This window comes from Marmota flaviventris, chromosome 17 (genome assembly GCF_047511675.1).
Source record: "Marmota flaviventris isolate mMarFla1 chromosome 17, mMarFla1.hap1, whole genome shotgun sequence".
In the NCBI taxonomy this organism is placed as follows: domain Eukaryota; kingdom Metazoa; phylum Chordata; class Mammalia; order Rodentia; family Sciuridae; genus Marmota; species Marmota flaviventris.
Genome location: NC_092514.1, coordinates 25,131,025 through 25,151,333, shown reverse-complemented (window position 1 = coordinate 25,151,333; position 20,309 = coordinate 25,131,025). Strand labels below are relative to the sequence as shown.

Genomic DNA, 20,309 nt, shown 5'->3' with positions numbered 1-20,309 from the left:
AAATTGGGAGGCCAGGTGCTGGGCTGTCTGGAATTTACTCCTGCCTTCTGAGCCCACACTGGAGCAGCCCGAGGTGGGGAGGCTCGAGGGGGGTGGAAGGGCTGGTCCCTGGCCCTTAGTGGGGGTTGGTTGTCTTGGCAACATCCCCTTCTCCACACAATGGGAAGCCCCCCTCAGCCTCCCGCGTGGATGGAGCCGACAGCCCCATCGCTGGCTATCAGCCTCAGGGACTTGGCAACCGTCACTATGGCAACCCAGAGCCCAGCAACAGGGCCCACTGCGAAAGGGAGGGGTCCAAGACTGGGGCAGGGCTGTGTGTGTGAGGGGGCAAGGGAGCTGAGGGAGAGTCTCCCTGACACATACATCTAGAGGTACAGGTGGAGAGACAAGAGGGAAGAGAAGTGGGGACAAATAGTCTCTGTGACAAACACCTCACCAAAGCAGCCAAGACATCATAACAGGCTGAGAGACAGGAAGACACCTGGGGACAGATGCACAGCTGGGGAGAGGAACAGCACATACCCACAGTGCCCTGGGACACACCCCCTCAGAGCACTGGCATCCATAGACTCCCTGCCAACCACCTGACATTATAAACATGACACCTACAGCCTTTCCTGTGTGCAGTGACTTGTGAATCTTTTGAGCTTTTTGAAAATGCTGTGTTCCACACAGAATGACACATGACATCCTGTTGGCTTTTTGGGTGCAAGTAAATAAATACCCTCGTAGGATAACAACTACAACAAGAAAGAATAGAGGGGCTGGAAGACATTCATTTGTTTGTCCACTCAGTCACTCAACGTCACATCTACTTTGTTCCAGGTACTATTTCAGGCGCTGGGAATATGTGGTGAATAAGACAAAGTCCCTGCTTTCATGATACCACATTGTTTTGTTTTATATTTTCATGCCCCCCCCCCCCAGGTACTGGGATTTAAACCCAGGTCCTCCCACATGCTAGCCAAGTACTCTAACACCAAGCTACACCCCATCTCTGAAGTCCTCAGGTGTTTTTTTTTTTTTTTTTTTAATGGGGATTAAACCCAGGGGCACTTCGCTACTGAATTACAATCCCCAATCCTTTTCTTTTTTTATTTTGAGACAGGGTCTCACTGAGTTGCTGAGGTTGGCCTTGAACTTTTGGTCCTCCTGGCTCATCTTCCCAAGTTGCTGGAATTACAGGCTTGAATCTGGCTACATTGTTTTTGAAGGGGAACAGTATAATGCAATTTCAGGTAGTGAAAGCAGAGTGACAGGATGGAGAGTAAAAGGGAAATTCTTCAGGTTAGGAGGTCAGAAAGACCCCTCTGAAATAACCAGGAACTGGAATATTGAGGACCTGGAATAATGAGAAGGAGTAAGTCAGGCACTATATGAGGAAGAGCATGCCAGACGGAGGGGACAGCAAGTGCAAAGGCACAGAGGTGAAATCTTGGTGTGTCTGGGAATAGCAAGGAGGACATCACACCATACATATATATGGTCCAGATATGTCCTGTTCTTCCCTAGCCTCAGCCTGTAGGGGAGCAAGTCACTTAGGGTCTAGAACCTACATTTAGCGAGCTGATCCAACTCCGTCTCCTTTCTGCTCCTTTTGTTTGAATTAGTTGCGTTTTCTTCAAGTATGTTTTGAGATCTGGGAGGGCAAGGATGATAAGTTTTCAGGGGCTAGGACACAAAGTCTAAAGCACAGAATCCAAGGAGACAGGCAGAGTGGAAGCAAAGGGACCAAGAGGGCTGAGGACCATGAAGCTAAAATGGTCCCAAACAGCAGAGGATCAAGGTTGTCCTGAGGGCTGAGCTAAAGACAGAGTGCAGATTTTGCCATCTTTCCAAACAGAAGCTGCCAAGAGATACAAATTCCACGTGGGGTGAGGGGTGTTAAAAAAAAGAGATACGTGGCCAGGGATTGCAATGTTTTTGGGGTGTGTGTATGTGTGTGTTGTTTTTTTGTTTGTTTTTGTTATACTGGGGATTGAACCTAAGGGCTAAAACTGAAGTACATTCCTAGCTCCTTTTTATTTTTAAATTTTGAAACAGAGTCTTGTAAGTTACCCAAGTGGCCTTGAACTTGAATCCTCTTGCCTCAGCCTCCTGAGCTGCTGGGGTTATAGGCCTGTGCCCATCTTGCAGTGGGACTTTTTTTTTTGGTACCAGGGACTGAATCCAGGGGTGCTTAACCAATGAGCCACATCCCCGACCCTTTTTTAAAAATTTTAAATTTTGAGACAAGGTATTGCTAAGTTGTTAAGGGTCTCGCTAAGTTGCTGAGGCTGACTTTAAACTTGCTATATTCCTGCCTCTCCTGAGCCATTGGAATTATAGACGTGTGCTAACCTGTCGGCACAGTGGAACTTTTTGATGGGGAATGGTTGATATCACATCTGGAATTTTAGTTTAGAATGAAAAAAAAATATAGAGAGAGCTTCCTACAGGGCTATGTAGACAACCATGGACATAGGGATCCCTCTTATTGGAGAGATTTTTGAGGTCTGTAGGCAGGCCAGGAGAAGTATTGCATGGTGGTTTGGAGGCAGGGGGCTGGCTGGCATGGGCTCAGATAATTGGGTGGGGACAAGAAAAAAGGATTCAAAATGAATGGCAATAACAACTGGGCATGGAGAGTGATGTTTGGAAGGTGGCAGGAAAGGCAGAGTCCTGGAGGGATTTTGGAAGGGACCAGTTCCAGGTACTTCGGATTATCACAGGGAATTAAAGTAGCTGTTGGTTTCCAGGTTCTCCCTCTTACCCCCTGTTGCCATCAGAAACTCAGGCATCAGCTCCCCGCAAACCCAGTGGCTGGTGGTGGTAGGGAACTGAGCAGCCTCAGGGGGCGGCAGCTGGTGAGTGGGGAGGAATCTGTGTGCTCAGCAAACAGCAGCCTCAGTGCCCAGTGGCTGCCTCCTCCCTCATCAATCAGCCCCAGCCAAATGTCCTTGCATTCCCACCACCCCAAGGGGACTGGGGCTGGGCCAGGGTCCCCAGGGGAGTGAGATGGGATGGGGGGGACGGTAGGGGTGGTGCTTGGCTTTCCATCCCTTGGCCTCTGTTCTCTTCTCTCTGGAAGCTCTTAGTTCTTCATGTCGTGGAATGACAGTCCTGGCCCCTGCCATCCTGGGGGCATCAGCTACAAATCACCTGTGGGGGGCTGCTGGGAGAGAAAGGGAAAAGAGGGATGAGTCAGGGTTGCAGAGGAATCCACTTTAGTTCTCACGGGACCAGCCCAGAGCACAGTCAGCAGGGAGGCTGTTGGCACGGAGGCCCTGTCCCCACCCACTGCCTGGCCTCTCCATCCTGATGGATGCTCTGGATGGAGACCCTGACCCTTTGAATGTCCTCTCTTCCCACCTTCTCCTAGCCCCCAGCCCTCATGTCCTGCTTCCTGCCAAGGTCTGGAAGTCTGGCACCCCAGCTGACCCCAAATCTGATGCTCCCCATTGATCCTCTAGATTTTAGCCTATGGCTCCCTCTCCCTCTTCTCAGCCCTTGCTCCCCTCAGGGACCCAGGCGCCCTGCCCACTCTCTTCCATAACAACCATTCTTTTTGGAGTTGCTTAAGACTTTAATATCATTTCATTAAGTCAGTAAGTTTAGAGAAGGTTGGGGGCACAAAGAGACTGGGGATGGGCCAGAGAAGGCCAAGGTAGGGGGGAAGAAGGGAAGACTTCTCCCAATCCCCTCTCCGTGGAGATGGCTCTGAGAAATCAAATATTGACAGTGAGAGAACAGAACTTATTAAATGTGGGACAGGGGACTGTGAGGGAGCTGTGGGAATGGCCGGATGCCTGAGTTCTGAGGGTTATGAAGGTTCCAGGCAGCCTGTGGCTGGAAGGATATATAAGGTTAAGGGACTTGAGAGTACAACTGTTCTATCCCTTTCCTTTGGGATGTGCTGTCTTGCTACCCTGACTGTTTCTCAGCTGTCCCCAGAATCCCCTGGGCACAAGACCCCCATCACAGCTGTGGCTGCCCCCCTTCATCTCTTCCCCCTACCTCCACCTCTGTTGATGAGCTTCAGCAGCGTTTAATCGGATTGAGCAGTAATTAGCAAAGCGAGATGTTTGATTACCTATTTAGCATAATGTGGGGGGCTGGGATCCCTAGGCACAGCCACAGTTGAGAGGGAAGTCAGAAAAGAAATGGGGTCTACGCAAAGTTCTTTTCCCTGAGGGACTCATGAACCTGCCCTTGAGGTTCCTCACCTCATGCCTCCCCTCAAATTTTTACTCCTTTGGGGCTTTTCCCTGGGGGTTCTGACCAATCACATCAGCTCTCTCTGCCATCTGGCTAGAAGATCACTTACATGTCCCATCTTTGCCCTGCATGCCTTGCAGCTGGTTTTGGGGTGTGGCAGGAACTTTCTTTCCTTCAATCCCTGCTAACAGCAACAAGAGTCTGGGATGTGTTGGAGGCCTTAAATCGGATCCCAGAAATCTACCTTAAAGATAATGGTAGTGACAGGGACGGGACAAGGGCAGGGGCTATAGATTCTGGAAATAAAGATGGAGGGTAGTTGGGTTGGTGAGGTCAGGGTGTGGATTAATCCACCCGCCTGTCAGTAGTAACAGATCGGCATAATGAGACCTGTCAGGTGTGAACACCCATCAGAAAAACGGGGAACTGAGGTGCCAGCTTCTCTCCTCATCCAGCAAAGAAAATGTCATCAATTTAGCTCCTCATGGAAATGTAATCAGTGGGCTCGCTGCTGGCTTTGTCTTAATTAGGCACTATTGATGGAAGCAGGGAGAGCACCTCCCCAACCCTCTGATTCTGCTTCCTCCCAGTGTTTCCCACGTCTCCCCAAAGCTTCTCCGGGGCCCAGGTATAGCTCGGTCTTCTAAGCGCCTTCAAGCGGCCCCAGCCCACAGCGCCCCCTAGCATCCTTTGGGGTCTGCCCCTCTTCTACAACCCCTTCCTCTCGCTTCCCCAGGACGCAGCCTTTGTTCCTATGGAGAGCAAAGCCCCTCCTCGGCCCGGTCACCTTCCCCAGGGAGTCTCCGCCTCCTGTCTCCCCCGCCCCACCTCCCCCCCAAAAAACCCCCCATGTTTTCCAAAGCCAATCCTCCTATTTCAAAAATTCCAGTTCCAGTCTTCCTTCTCTTTCCCCGCCCGCGACACCCAGGAATCCTATATCCCAGTCCGGACTAAGAAGGGGGAACGCGCTGGAGGGCAGGGGTGCTCCAGCCCCGGTTTTTCTCCCGGACCCAGCTGCAGCCACGGCTGCCTGGAAATCCTGGAGCACCTTTTAGATGGCGAAAGAGCCTTGCAGGCGGGACTCCGGGCGCCATCTGCTGGACCCGTTTGGGCTGTAGCCCACACACCTGGGAGAGGGGTTCGGGCACTTGGGTTCCCTAGTCTTTTCAAGGTCCTGAGGGACCACAGCGCATTGTTTCCAGCCACCGTCTTTCCAACTTGGTCCTCACACACGGCCCCCACACCTTCCAGCCCTCCAGATTTAGTTGCTTTCCCCTAGTCCCCCCAGCCCTTTTGCCCTGGGTCCACGCAGGGTAGACCCGCGCGGGGTGCGGCCGCAGAGCAAGGATCCACGGCGCATGAGCAGGAACTGCGGACCAGCCACTCACTCCTCCCTGCCAGGGGTTGCCATGGCGACGCGTACAGGCGCCGGCCTCAGAGGGCCGAGCGGGGCAACTTCTTAGCTGGTGTGGCCCCATCGGTCGGTCTAGGGAGGAGAGGGTCGGCGTCGTGAGGTGTGTGTCAGGTCAGAGGGAAGGAATGCTGGGGAAAAGGGACTTTAGTGAGAGGGTAGGAAGGGACGGTTGTGGGGGAGAAGAGGCAGTTGTGGGAGAGGGAGCAAAGGATAGTTGTTGGGGGAGGGGAGAAGGAGGGGCAGTTGTTGGGGGGGAGGGGAGAGAAATGGGCAGTTGAGGGGAGAGGAAGAAGTAATTGTGGGTGGAGAGGGAGAAGAAGGGATTGATGTGGGAGAAGAAGAACAAGAAGGCGCAATGGTGCCATTGAGGAGGGGACAGTTGTGATAGTTGACGGGGGGGGGGGGGGGGGGGAAGCTATTGTGAAGAGAAATTTGCCTCCTGGTAACCAATTTAAGGAGAGGCCATTGAGGTATTTCCCAGTAATAAAGCGAATCCCAAGGCTAGTTTGACAGCGTCTCCTGGGGTCTGAGGTGCAGGTTCTTGGGGTGAGCCCCATAGTGAATGTTCCTGAGGCTTCAGTTTGAGGCAAAGGGCAGTTTGATGCTACCCTGGAGGCTGGTGGAGAAAGCAGCAGTGCCGCAGTTGGTTTTATTGATTTGTTGGCCTAACAGAACATTTTCCTTGGAGCAAAGTACAATTCCTTCAAGTTTGAAATTCATAACCTATGATCAATGTCTGTGGCAGCCTGTAGGGATGAGGCAGGAAAGCCACAGGTGGCTGTCAGGCTATAGTTGAATGAAGAGGAAATGGCCAGCCAGTCCAACATGGCCCTTGGGATCCCCTCCACCCCACAAACTGGGGACTGAACCTGGTACTGCATACATCCTAGGCAAAAGCTCTACTACTGAACTATATCCTTAGCCTTTTTTATTTTGAGACAGTGTCTCACTAAGTTGCTGAGGCTGGCCTTGAACTTGGCATCCTCCTGTCTCATTTTCCCAAGTAGCTGGGATTCATGGCTAGCTGCCCTCAGAGTTCTGCCAGAGGTGCTTCTTTCCTGACATCCTACTTTTCTGAGGTACTACCGGGCCTTCCTCATGCCTTCATTTCCTTTTCCCCTTACACAATTTACAATTCATTATTAGATGGCTTTTGTCCTTCCTTCTTCAGTATGTTCTCAGGGCATTTGGAGTTAAATGATCCTGATCTTACTTATCAACATAGAGTCAGCCAACTGTGCCAAGAAATCTTATTAAACACAAAACAGGGTTCCTGCCCCTCAGCAATTAAAAAGCTAAAAAGATGAGTGGCAAATACTACTCTTCTTTGTTTAAGGCTATTGTAGATTTTAATGTGGATAACAGGAATATTTTTCCATTTAACTGAGGTGGTACATAGGAAAACCATTTAGTTTGCTACATTAACATGTTGACAAAAGGCAGGGTACTTGGGGACAGTCTTCCCTTCTGTGGGTGGTCTTTCGCTCACCCAAGGTTCTATACAGCAGCTTGGTAGATTGTTTTAAATTTTGGTACCAGGGATTGAGTGGCTTAACCACTGAGCCACATCCCCAGCCCTTTTTTATATTTTATTTATAGATAGGGTCTTGCTGTGTTGCTTAATGCCTAGCTAAATTGCTGAGGCTCTCTTTTATTCTGCGATCCTCCTGCCTCAGCCTCCCAAACCACTGGGATTACAGGCATGTGCCACTGCATCCAGCCCTTGATAGATCTTTTCTGGATTATCCTACATTCTCTATGCCCCAGGGCTGACACAGGGATTCCCAAATCCTCATTAATGGGGTGTCTGTTATCTTTTTTTTTTTTTTTTTTTGCTACTGGGGATTGAACTTAGAGGCACTCGACCACTGAACCACATCCCCAGCCCTATTTTGTATTTTCTTTAGAGACAGGGTCTCACTGAGTTGCTTAGCACCTTGATTTTGCTGAGGCTGGCTTTGAACTTGCAATCTTCCTGCCTCAGCCTCCTGAGCCACTGGGATTACAGGCATGCACCACCATGTCCCGTGTGTCTGTTATCTTTATTATTTATTTATTTTTGAGATTCTCTCATGATCTGTGCTTTTTGTTAACTTCTTAGTCTTAGAACCAACCTTTTCATTTATCAATATCCCATCATTTTAAGCTATCTTAGATACAGTATTCCTGTTTATATATATATCAGAATTCATACTGAATAATGAGTTCTGGATTGCAAAAGAGGATTTATTTTTTGCACTTGTCTACTGTTTTCTTTCAACTCTAGTTATTACTAATACCTTGAGAGACTAACTTTGATTTTTTTTTTTTGTACTGGGGATTGAATCCAGGAGCACTCTGCCACTGAGCTATATCTCCATATATCCCCAGCCCTTTTTATTTTGAGACAGGGTCTCACTAAGTTGCCTAGGGTGGCCTCAAACTTGGGATCCTCATACCTCAGCCTCTTGAGTCGCTGGGATTATAGGCATGCTATCACATCCAGCCTGACTTGGACTTTAACCAAATGCTGTAATTTTTTTAGGGTATCCCAGGAAAAAAAGCCAGGACCCAAGGCTCCTGTGTTATTTATTTACTTTTGCAGTGCTTGAGACTGAACATGCTAAGCTCTACCACCAAGCTATACCCCTAGTCTCCATGGCCCCCATAGAGTCCAGGTCTGTTGTTGAGGAGCGGGGTAGAAGTGTACCCAGAATAGATGATTCTGTTGGGGGATCTCATTCAATTTGTGAATCCAAAAGGGTCTGTGTGTATCAGGGGTCTGGTTTTGGGGTGAGATCTGGTGGTGGACTCTTCATTCCCATGTATCTCTAGGTTTTGCCTGAACCATGTCCAGCAAAGCTGATAAGAAGCGGAGAGTGGGTGGCCGGGGAGGCACCCGGGGAGGCGCCCGGGGAGGCCTCCGCCCGGGGAGGCCTCTGCCCAGGGAGGCCTCCCCCCGGGGAGGCCGGGCAAGTCGAGTTTCTCAGGACGCTCTGGCTGCACGGGATGCAGAGAATGACCAGGCCACCACTCGACCAGAATCTGAACCTGAGCCTGTGCCACTCAAGGAGGAGCCTGGTTGGTACTTGATAAGGAAGGGGATTCTTAGATATGGAGGGTAGGGGAAAATTGGAGGGGCTTGAAGGTAGAATGTTTGTATTTCCTGAGTGTCTTAGGGCTGGGGAGCAGGTACTCTCACTTCTGTGTCTCTCCTCACTCTTGTCCGGGCATGAGGACTTAGCAGAACCTCAGGCCTTCTGCGGGGACCCTTTTCTGTGCTTCTTCTTCCTGCTCAGCCTTATTCTTTCTGTCTTGAAATTTCCCACCAATGCACCAGGAGTCCATCAGCCAATCCTTTCTCTAGCCTTTTTCTCCTTATTTCAACTGTTCCTGGTTGTTCCCACTTCACTGCAGAGGGTTTGATCTCTTCCTTTTTCCCATTTTCACCCTGGGTGGCAAAACAAATAATGTTTTTCTCCCATTAAGCCCATCACCATGGAGACTCAGCCTGCTTTGCCACCCTTTGAATCCTAAGCCCGGCTGATGCTTTCTACCATCTGTTGAAGGCTTCTGTATCTCCGCCCTCATTTTGGCAGGGACTTGGTAGACTGTGGAGGTTCAGGTTCAGGGCGACAGGAAAAGAAATCTAGATGGAGGGAGCAAAGAGTTTAAAGAGGCTGCCTCTGTGGCTTTGATCCAGGAACCAGCACGTTTGGAAGGCTTTTGGTAGCCGTTACTGTCACTGGGCTTTTGCTTAGAGCACTGGCCAGCATAGATAGGACTGAGCTAAGTATAGACTGGGGCTTCTTGACACTGCTAATAACCTAAAAAGATGGAGAAAAATAGTATCTTTGCTTCCCCACTGTTTTTTTGTTTTGTTTTGATTTGTTTTTGCAGTGCTAGGGATCAGACCCCGGGCCTTGTGCTGCTAGGCAGGTGTTCTACCACTGAGCTACATTCCCAGTTAGAATACCCTTTTAATATTAGTGGCTAAGAGAATAAGGGTGGATGTGAGAGAAAGGTCCAGAGACATAGGGACCTGACCTAGGCTCCAGGACCTTAGAAATGTGTAGCATTTTTTTTCTTCTGAGTTCTTAAGTGCTTATCTGAAAGCAGTTTAAAAGAGTCTGACTTCTAGAAGCTGGGTACCCATAGTGGACCCAGGTAGGAGAGAAGTTAAGGAGTTTCGATTGTGTTTGGAGGATCTGCTGGGGAGCAAAGGGAAGGGAGGAGCTTCCAAAGAAACTCATTGGCCTCCAGACACCAAGGATCTCTCTCACCATAGCCCTAAGCTTCCTTATTGTTTGATATGGAGCCTTCCAGCTGCCCAGCAACCCGGGTAGAGGTTCAGAGAGGACTTGGGCCTCCCAGGCAGCCCTGAAACCAAGATTAATCCCTTTAATGGGACTGAGGCCTATTTACTGGAGAAAGAGGGGGCCTAAAATATTTCTTGGTGGAAGATTGTGGGTTCAAGAGTAGAGAGCCTTTTTTTGTTTTGTTTTGTTTTTCAGAGCTGGGGATGAAAGAAGGCTTCTCATACATGTTAGGCAAGCACTGCACCACTGAGCTATACCCACAACCCCTGGTCAGCTTTCTAAATTAAATTCAGAGATAATTCACTTACTATAACATTCAACTTTTGAAAGTGTACAAATTGCTGGGTTTTGGTGTATTCACAAAGCTGTGCCACCATCACTACTATCTAATTTTAGAACATTTTCTCCCCTTTAGAAGAAAGCCACCTTTACAAATTGGCAGTAGATGACTTCTACGTCTTTACTTCTTAGTTGCGTCAGAACCTTGCTTTTGATTTTTTATTCATTAAATTAATTAGCTAGACAAGAGCTGTACCACTTAGCTACACCCCCGTCCAGAATCTTGTTTTTAGTAGCTGTCTTCCAGATCCTGGGAACCACTAACCTATTTTTTATCTTTATGGATTTATCTATACTGGATATTTCATATGCAGGAACTCATATAATAATGTGGTCTACGTGACGTGACTGACTTTCACTTGGCATCATGTTTTCAAGGTTTGTCTGTGTTGTAGCATGAATCACATTCCTTTTTATGGTGTATTATATTTCACTGTTATGACAAGATGACTTTCGTTTATCTGTTCATAGTGTTAATGGATATTTGGGTTGTTTTTACCTTTTGCCTATTGAGATACCAACATCTTATATGAGCTCTGCTTTCAGGTCTCTTGGGTACAAACCTAGAAGTAAAATTGCTGGGTGATATGGTGACCATGTTTAACTTTCTGGGCAAAGTCTTCATTTCTCTATCTTTATTCTTCCTAGAGCCAATTTTGGAGGAACCTGAAGGAAAGGAACAACAATTGGAGGAATCTGAGATGGATGTGGTAGGCTTGGGTCTTCCCTGAGGCTAATATTTCTCCCCCAAGATGGGTAAATGAAAGGATCAATGGTGGAAACATGTATGAGGAATTCTCAATAATGTCACTTCTCCCTACTTAATCTTTGCTGGTAGCCGACTCACCACAGATCCAGTCCATGAGTAAAGGACAAAATGGTCTAAGCTCCTTTCAGAAGAGGGCCTTCAGTGAGGAACTGCTCTCCTTTCTCTGCCCACCCTTGATGGGTTTTATGGGTGGACATGGGAACAACTTGAACAAGCTGAATAATATTGTCCTATTTAGACACTAATTTCTAAGACTTCTTTCTTCCTTTCATTCAGTTCTTTTCTTTGAAGAATTTTCAGAAGCTGACTCAATCACCTTGAGAAATTGGCACTAACTGCCCTCTACATCTTTATTTACAAGTTGCAGCAGAGCTGAGGCATATCCATATTGTTGTGGGTGAGAAGAATAGGGTGGTGACTTGGACATTTTTTTAAAAGGAGAGAGAAACATAATAATCTCCCGTTTTTAAAAATTGGAAGAGACAGAAAATACAAAGAAAGGGAAAATAAAATAGCATTGCTGCCCAAACACATTCAAGATTAAGATCTTGACGTATGTCTTTTTTTTCTGAGTATAAATTTACATTTTTTGTGTAATCCTAACTGTACCACACATTACGACTTTTGTGTTCAGATTTTTCATGAAATATTTTATCATTCTTCATGATTTTATGTAGCTTTTGTAAGCACCATTTTTAATGGCCGTATACTGTTCTCTTAGGTGCATGAACCTTAGGCCATTATTCTAGTATGTCTTGCCATTTCTAATGTTTTTCTTTGATGATAATACTGTGGTAGATATTGTACATAAAACTAATACTTTTGAAATACTTAATATTTCCTTAAGACAGAGTCTTATATGTGGCGTTACCAAATCAAAGAGTAATTTGATTGCTCTTTTAATTTTTTTTTTTTTTTTTTTTGGTACCAGGGATTGAACATAGGGGCACTTAGACCACTGAGCCACATCCCCAGTCCTTTTTATTTTTTATGTTGAGGCAGGGTCTTGCTAAATTGCTTAGGGCCCCGCTGAGGCTGGTCTTGAACTTGTGATCCTTCTGCCTCAGCCTCCTGAGTTGCTGAATTATAGGCATGTACCACTGTACCTAGCATTTGCAATGTTTTTGCTATCTAAAACCAAATTGTTTTCCAAATTGATTGTATTTTTTGCTCTCACATTAGCAACAAACCCTTTCAAATCCAGGGGTTATCAAGTTAGCAAGGATTTTATTAAAATATAGGCATTAAATGATGTCTTTATTGTTTTTATTTGTATTCTTTGACTTTAAGTGAAACAAAACAATTTTTCACATTTGCATTTCCTCTATTTTTTTACATGACACATCTCTTCATGCCCTTTGGTCCATTTATTTATTGGGGTCTTGGTGTTTTTCTTATTGGTTCATCCATATTGTATGTAGGAAAGGTCTTAGATCACTGCCAATTAAATTGTCTTGACTTGGAAACTTCCTTCTCATCTTTTAAGATCACTGGGGGAAGAAGGACAGGGTGACTTCTCAAGTTCACTGAATTATATCTTTGTCTCTTCCAGTTTCCTTCATTTATTTAGTAGAGTTCTATGGATTAATTTTTTTCTAGCCACCAGTTTTACAATTTATTTTCTATCTTACCAGTATGTTCTTTGGTGCTTTTCAGAACCCCCACCCATTACTTCTTCCTTAATGCTTTGTTGATTGGCTTTTACCTGGTATCATACTTATTTTAGCATCTGTGTATGAGGGGGGTGCTGCTTTAAGAAGAAATTGCTCTGGTACTCTTATCCCTTTTCTGGTTCATCATCTCCTGCTCCTAATTGCTTGATCTAGGCTAACATCCTACATGTTCCCATAATTCCCTTTTACCTTTGAGATTGAGGGTTGCTTGAGAAAGCATTTTTTGCAATTACAGGCATAAATGAAATATCTTGGGAAGATAATAGCCCATCGTTTTCCTCTATGACACATTCTGTTTTCACTCTCAGAGGCAGGAGGATCTATTGTCTCGTTTTTTCAAAAGCCTGAAACCTATCATTCAGTCGTCCTCAGTTTTCACTTCTGAATTCTGAGCCTGTCTGGCTTTTCCTCTCATGTCCCACGTCTTAGTGTCTAATTGTGGAGGGGAGAATGGCTCATTCTAATAGCTTACTGATCTGCCTCTCTGTCTGCTCTCCTTTGGTAGAAGCCCCTCTTCCTCTCCCGAGCTGCAATGACAGGACTGGCAAATGCAGACTGGACAGAGGAACATGATGCCATTCTGGAACATTTTGCCCGGGAACCCACGGAATCTATCCTTACCATCTTCGTTGATCCCTATTTTGGGCTGAAGTTGGAATTGGGCATGCCCGTACAGGTGGGTATTCCACTTTCCCACATCAGGGGTGGTCTTCTAGGATGCTGAGGGTTCCTCATAGCTCCAGCATCCTTGAATCTTGTTATCTTCTGTGCCAAGGCCCATGGAGTCCCATTGTATATTGTTGCCCTACCTGGAAGCAGGGGTACAGGGAAGGATGAGACACCACTTTGCTTTTAATATAACATGGGCTAGTGGGGAAGACAGATATATAAATATTTACTATATCTGTATGGGTGTAGTACGAGGTCCCAACCAGGAACCCTCTGAGCCCCAAGCTCTGGGCATCCTCGGGCAGCAGGCAGAGGCAGGTCCCCGAGGACCAGAGTGTGTGTGTGTATTTTTTACTTTTTGGTGGTAGTGCTGTGGATGGAACTCAGTGCCTCATGCATGCTAAGCATGTGCTCTACCACTGAGCTATACCCTATGATGTATTTTGATGCATGGGCACAATGTTATAGGAGATTCCAGGAAGCAACTAATAGAGCCAGTAGAATTCTGGGAAAACTTGATGGTGATATTTGAGCTGGGCATGAAGGTGGTAAGTAGGATTTCATCAAGACCAGGTGAAGACTGTTTAGTAAAGAACACTTAATGTGGGCTGGGGTTGAGGCTCAGTGGTGGAGTGCTTGCCTGGCATGTGTGAGGCACTGGGTTCAATCTTCAGCACCACATAAAAATAAATGAATAAAATAAAAGTATTGTGTCCATCTACAACTAAAAAAAAATTAAAAAACAAAACATATAATGTGTCAGGTATGGTAGCTCATGCCTGTAATCCCAGTGACTCAAAAGGCTGAGGCAGGAGGATCTCAAGATGGAGGCCAGCCTCAGCAATTTAGTGAGACCCTGAGCAACTGAGTGAGACCCTGTCTCAAAATCAAAACCAGAAAGGATTTGGGAATGTAACTCAGTGGTAAAGGGCCCATGAGTTCAATCCCTAGTACCAGAAAACAAAAACAAATGAACCAAAAAAACCTCCCCCAAATATATTTAATTTACACAGAAGAGTATGATACTGAGAAAGTGGATTGGGGTCAGCTTATTTAGGGCCTTATATGTTATATTAAACAAATTGGCCTGTGTTCCAGAGAGAGTTATTGAAAGTCTTTTTTGGTTTAGATAACTATTTCAACAATATGGAGGATATGTTACAGAAGGGTAGACCTAGGGTAGGGAGTAAAAGAAAGATACACAGTAAGATGTTAATGGTAGAATCTGTGTCACTATTGTAAGATTCTTTTAACTTTTCTGTACATTTGAAAAAATTTGAAATAAAATATTAGGGGAAAAAGAGGTTGTTGCTTTGCTTTTATTGGCAACACATATACAAAACTTGAAATGATAATGAAGTTTTAGCATGACTCTGCCATGATGACACAATTTTGAAGCATTCCATATTAAACAAAGATAAACAGGCCATGGGTTTTCTTGTGTTGGCAATGATCATCCACAAAACATAATGAAAAAATGATTTCACACACAAAACCCACAAAAATTTGGAAAACTGTTTCTATTTGAATGTAAATATTTAATATAAAGTGAGATTTATGCAAAAGGAAATAACTTTGTAACAGGCCATAAAAGAAGACTTGAATAAATGGTGAGCGATATCTTGTTTCTAAGTGGGAATCTTAATAGCATAAAGATACTTTGCTAGGCATAGTGATGCACACCTGTAGTCCCAGACACTCCAGGAGGCTGAGGCAGGAGGATCCCAAGTTCAAGGCCAGCCTTGCAACTTAGCAAGACCTTGCCTCAAAATAAAAAAAAATAAAAAAGGGCAGGGAATATAGCTCAGTGGTAGAGCACCCTTGGTTTAATTTCCAGTACCACAATAAAAAAAAAAAAAAACTGTAAAAGATATTTAATCTAGGCCTGGGGTTGTAGCTCAGTGGTAGAGCACTTGCCTAGCACGTGTGAGGCATTAGGTTCAATCTTCAGCACCACATATAAATAAGTAAAATAAAGGTATTGTGTACATCTACAACTAAAAAATATTTTAAAAGAGATATTTAGTGTAGAAATTTACCTTTTTATGTTTGTTTTTGAGATAGGGTTTTGCTATGTTGCCTAGGTTGGTCTTGAACTTGTGGCCCAAATGATCCTTCCACTTTAGCCTTCTGAGTAGCTGGAACTATAGGAGCATGGCACCATGCCTGATAAAAATGTATCATTTTAATGCAGCTCCAGTCATAGTGCCAAAATGTCACAGTCCTAGATTTCTGTGTAAAGGATTTTTTTTTTCTTTTCGGTACCAGGGATTGAACCCAGAGGTGCTTAACCACAGATTTACATCCCCAGCCCTTTTGATTTTTTATTTAGAGACAGGATCTTGCTAAGTTGCTCAGGACCTTGCTAAGTTGCTGAAACTGGCTTTGAATTTGCAATCCTCCTGCCTCAGCCTCCTGAACTCCTGGGATTACAGGCATGCATTATTGTGCCTGGCAAGGATTTTAAATGAAGTCCAGGAAAATAGCAAAGATGTTGAAGAAGGAAAATAATGGAGGAGACATATGAATATAAAATCCTTTTTATTAAGCTACAGTAATTAAAACAGTTATACTAAGTCGGAATATGTTATAGCAACAGTACAGAAATGTAGAAAGTGCAAAAATAGATGTTATTGGTAACAGTACAGAAGCATAGGAAATACAGAAAATAGAAGTAGAGAAACAGATATGTAAGCATTTTCTACAAAAAATATGGCATTTTAAAATCTGTGGCAAAGAATGGATTAGTCAATGAACAGAATTTGGAAACATGCAAGATGAAGTGTTCCAATTAAAAAAGAATCTATTTAGCTTGCTGAAATACATTCTAAATAGATTATCAGTTTAATTGTATTCTCCTGGTCAGTTGAAACTTCCTTAAAAAACTATTACTTTTGAGGGTTGAGGTTGTGGCTCAAGTGGTAGACTGCTCACCTAGAATGAGTGAGGCACTGGGTTTGATCCTCAGCACCACATAAAAATAAATAAAATAAAGGTATGTGTCCAGCTACAACTGAAAAATAAATATTTTATAAATAAAGATGTTGTGTCCACCTACAACACACACACACACATATATAACACATATATATATATATATACACACACAAATATATATATATATATATACAAATATATATATAAAACAATAACAAAAAAAATTAGCCTTGAGCTGGGCATGGTAGTACATGCCTATAATCCTAGCAGCTTGGGAGGCTGAAACAGGAGGTTTGTGAGTTCAAAGCTAGTCTCAGCAAAAGCTAGGCACTAAGCAACTTAGTGAGACCCTATCTCTAAATAAAATGCAAAATAGGGCTGGGGATGTGGCTCAGTGGTCAAGTGCCCCTGAGTTCATCCCTGGTAACCCCCCCACCAAAAAACAAAACAAAACAAAACACTATTACCCTTGAAGAGACGTGGGCACAGCTCAGTGGTAGAGCTGCTTTTCAAGCATGCCCAAGGCTCTGGGTTCAATCCTCAGCCCTGCAAAAAACAAAACAAAAAATTATTACCCCGGGCTGAGATGTAGTTCAGCCATAGACTCCTCTAGCATGGAAGAAGCCCTAGATTCCATACCCAGCACTGTGAAAGAACTACAACAAAAATAGACAATAAATAAATAAAAATAAAAGGTTTATCAATGGCAACCTTTAGCACTGAGTCCAGGCACCCACCCTGCCCATAGGAAGGGCACCCACCCCCCCAGCTGAATGGAGGGAACCTTGGATCATTTACAGATTCTCGAAAGAGAGAGCAAGCCTCAAGCCTCAGCGTTTTAACAAAGATTAGATGCTGCCTTAAATTAGCCTTGACCACCTGCTCATTCCCTCAATCAGGTCTCGTAGGCTAGAGAAAAGTGAATACAATATAAAATACCCAATCCTTTCACTTTATCTTCAAGAGGCAAAATAAACTGGTCCTTCACAGTGGGACATCTAGAAGTCGCCCACAGTATGTTACAGCCAAAAGAATGAATTCATAGAGCTGCCCGAGCATGAGCAAAGTGAGGAGAAATTGCATGGCAACGGCAGGCATATTATATCAAGAGCAAAAAAAAAAAAAGGAACAAAGCATGCAAAGAAGGAAGACATAACTGAAAGAACAGAAGGAAATTTCTCACAACAGCATTATGCTATAGTGTAACCTAATACGAACATACATTCAATTTTTTTTAAATGAGAGATGAAATGATAAAAGGTGAGAATGAGATAAAAGGGAGACTATAGATTTTAGAAAACAAATAAAGCTGCATGTTACAAATATGGTAGATTTGAAATGGCAAGGAACTGAAGAAATGATGCTGAAAAACTTGTCACAGACTAGAGGAGAGACTTGAGGTAATCACAGGGCATGCAGGAGAGAAGGCCAAAGTCATTAACATAATTAGAGAGGAAGACCAGCATAGATGATCTAGGGGAGTATAGAGAGCCAGCAAATGACACTGAATGTACATTTAAAGATAAAATACAAAGAATTTCTCCCAAATACAAAAGAACCAAAAGGGCACACTATATTCCACAAAATTTGTTACTCAAGGTTTAATGTCAACACACATCTTAGTTACAATACTAAAATTCAAGGATGCTAATTCTTTGGGAACATCATCTATGGGCTATTCTTGCCAAGAATATTTAACTTGAGGGCTGGGGTGTGGCTCAGCGGTAGAGGGCTCACCTAGCAAGTGTGAGGCCCTGGGGTCCATCATCAGCCCCACATAAAAATAAATAAAATAAAGGTATTGTGTCCAACTACAACTAAAAATTAAATATTTTAAAAAAGAATATTTAACTTGAATGAAATAATGAGGAAGAAATCAGATGAATCCAAATTAAAGGATATTTTGGAAAGCCACTGGCTTGGATTCTTAGAAATATCAATCCTGTGAAAGAACGAAAGGGCTAGGGAATTGTTTGAAATGAAAGGAGACTAAGGGGATAGGACCATTTGTGATACTGGATTGGATTGTGGATGGGGGAAAAAACAGCTATAAATGATATTTGGACCATTGGGAAAAGTTGAATATGGACTGTATTCAGATAAGCTTAAAATTTCTTTTGTTTAAGATAGTGAATTTTATCTTACGCAGATGCTAAAATAAATTTTGTTTTTTTAGATACACATGACAGTAGAGTGTATTTTGACATATTACTCACACATAAAGTATGACTTATTCTAATTAGGATCTCATTCTTGTGGTGGGAGATGATGTGGACAAGCTTAAATTTTCAGAGTGTGATCATTACAGTCGGAGATTATCCTTGCTTTTATGAGACACATGCTGGAGTGTTGTTAAAGGGTATGGTATTGTGAAGTCTGCAGCTCTCTAATGGCTCAGCTATTGAGAGAGGGAAGAAAATACAGCAAAGGATTAACAGTGATTCTAGGTGAAGGGTATGTACTTTCCTTGCAACTTTTCTATGAATTGATTTTTTTTTTTTTCAGAATGAAAAATTGGGAAATAGAACTGGAGATGTAGTTAGTGGTAGAGTACATGCTTAGTGTGCCCTGGGTTTGATCTCCAGCACCACGTTAAAAAAAAAGGAAAACTTGATAGGCCTCTCCTCCAAAACACCCCAAATTATCTACCCAGGGAAAAATATCAGGCTGATCTCTGAACCCAGACCATTCCTACAGATTTTTCCGGGAAAGTTAGTGTGATAAGGATATTGTTCCCAGCCAAGATGCTTAAGGATAAAATAAACAAATAGGCAGTCATTTTCAATCCTGAAAGACTCCTATTTTAAAAAACCAAAAGAAAAAACAATATCAGCTGAGGGATGGGAGTAGCTCAGTGGTAGAGTGCTTGCTTAGCAAATGTGAGGCCTTGAGCTCCATCCCTGCAAAAAGACAAACAAATCAACTGAAATCCAGTTAAGTTTGGTTCAAGATATGAACCAAATAAAGGACTCAGGAATAGAGAATTAATGAACATTTAATTCATTTAAATAAAGAACTCATATTAAATAACCTTAGGAACTTATAACTATGTTATAGAAGGTGAAGGTTATAAACCTGGACAATGTAAAAGTGATACTATAACAAAAATGGGCAAGTATTAGTAAAGTGAGAGGGAGTGTGAGGATGTTACCTCTGGCCTTTGTCTTTCAAAGGGTGAGACAATAGAATTTAAAATTGTAATGGTTGCAGTGGCCAAATGCCTGTAATCCCAGCAACTTGCTGGAGGATCACAAGTTTGAGGCCAGCTTCAGCAACTTTGTGAGACCCTGTCTCAAAATAAAAAAAAATTAAAAGGGCTGAAGGTTGGGGCTGGGACTGTAGCTCAGTGGTAGCCCGTGTGAGGCCCTGACTGGGTTCAATCTTCAGCATCATATTAAAGAAAGAAAGAAAGGAAGGAAGGAAGGAAGGAAGAGAGGGAGGGAGGGAGGAAGGAAGGAAGGAAGGAAGGAAGGAAGGAAGGAAGGAAAGGTATTGTGTTTATCTCAACTAAAAATATATAAATTAAAAAAACTTGGGCTGGGATTGTGGCTCAGCGGTAGAGCACTTGCCTAGTACGGGCGGGACCTGGGTTCGATCCTCAGCACCACGTAAAAATAGGCATTGTGTTGTGTCTATCTACACCTAAAAAATAAGTATTAAAAAAAAAACTTTAAAAAAAAAAGGGCTGTGGGTGTAGCTCAGTGGTAAAGCCCTTCTGGGTTCAATCCCCAGCACACACACAAAAATTGAATGGCACTGAGAAAAGTCAATGCTTTAATAATCTTTGTTTGTCACAAACTTTTGGTGTTTGGGGAAGAACTACCTCTTAGGGATGAAGAAATATTTATTTGAAGCCTCAGCAATGCCTTATATCTACTTCAATTTCTTTTTTTTCCTATTAAATTGTATTATAATTAAATGGCAATACTTTTAACTAAAATAGCACAATCCTATTTTAAATCAACTCTCTTTTTTTTTAATTTTTAATATTTATTTTTTTAGTTTTCGGCGGA

At 43.8% G+C, this 20,309-nt stretch overlaps 1 protein-coding gene and 1 pseudogene across 1 annotated transcript in view; one reads left to right on the top strand and one right to left on the bottom strand.

The window, feature by feature from the left end:
* Window positions 1-7,770: 7,770 nt before the first annotated feature.
* LOC114101809 (small nucleolar RNA SNORA40) lies at window positions 7,771-7,849 on the bottom strand (annotated as a pseudogene).
* A 590-nt stretch (window positions 7,850-8,439) lies between these two features.
* Dnah2 (dynein axonemal heavy chain 2) overlaps window positions 8,440-20,309 on the top strand; it is a 104,066-nt gene continuing 92,196 nt past the window's right edge. The window contains exons 1-4 of the mRNA XM_071603457.1: window positions 8,440-8,497; window positions 8,558-8,671; window positions 10,897-10,958; window positions 13,196-13,366. Coding sequence (XP_071459558.1) covers window positions 8,440-8,497; window positions 8,558-8,671; window positions 10,897-10,958; window positions 13,196-13,366 — 405 coding nt within the window. The remainder of the gene's footprint in view (window positions 8,498-8,557; window positions 8,672-10,896; window positions 10,959-13,195; window positions 13,367-20,309) is intronic.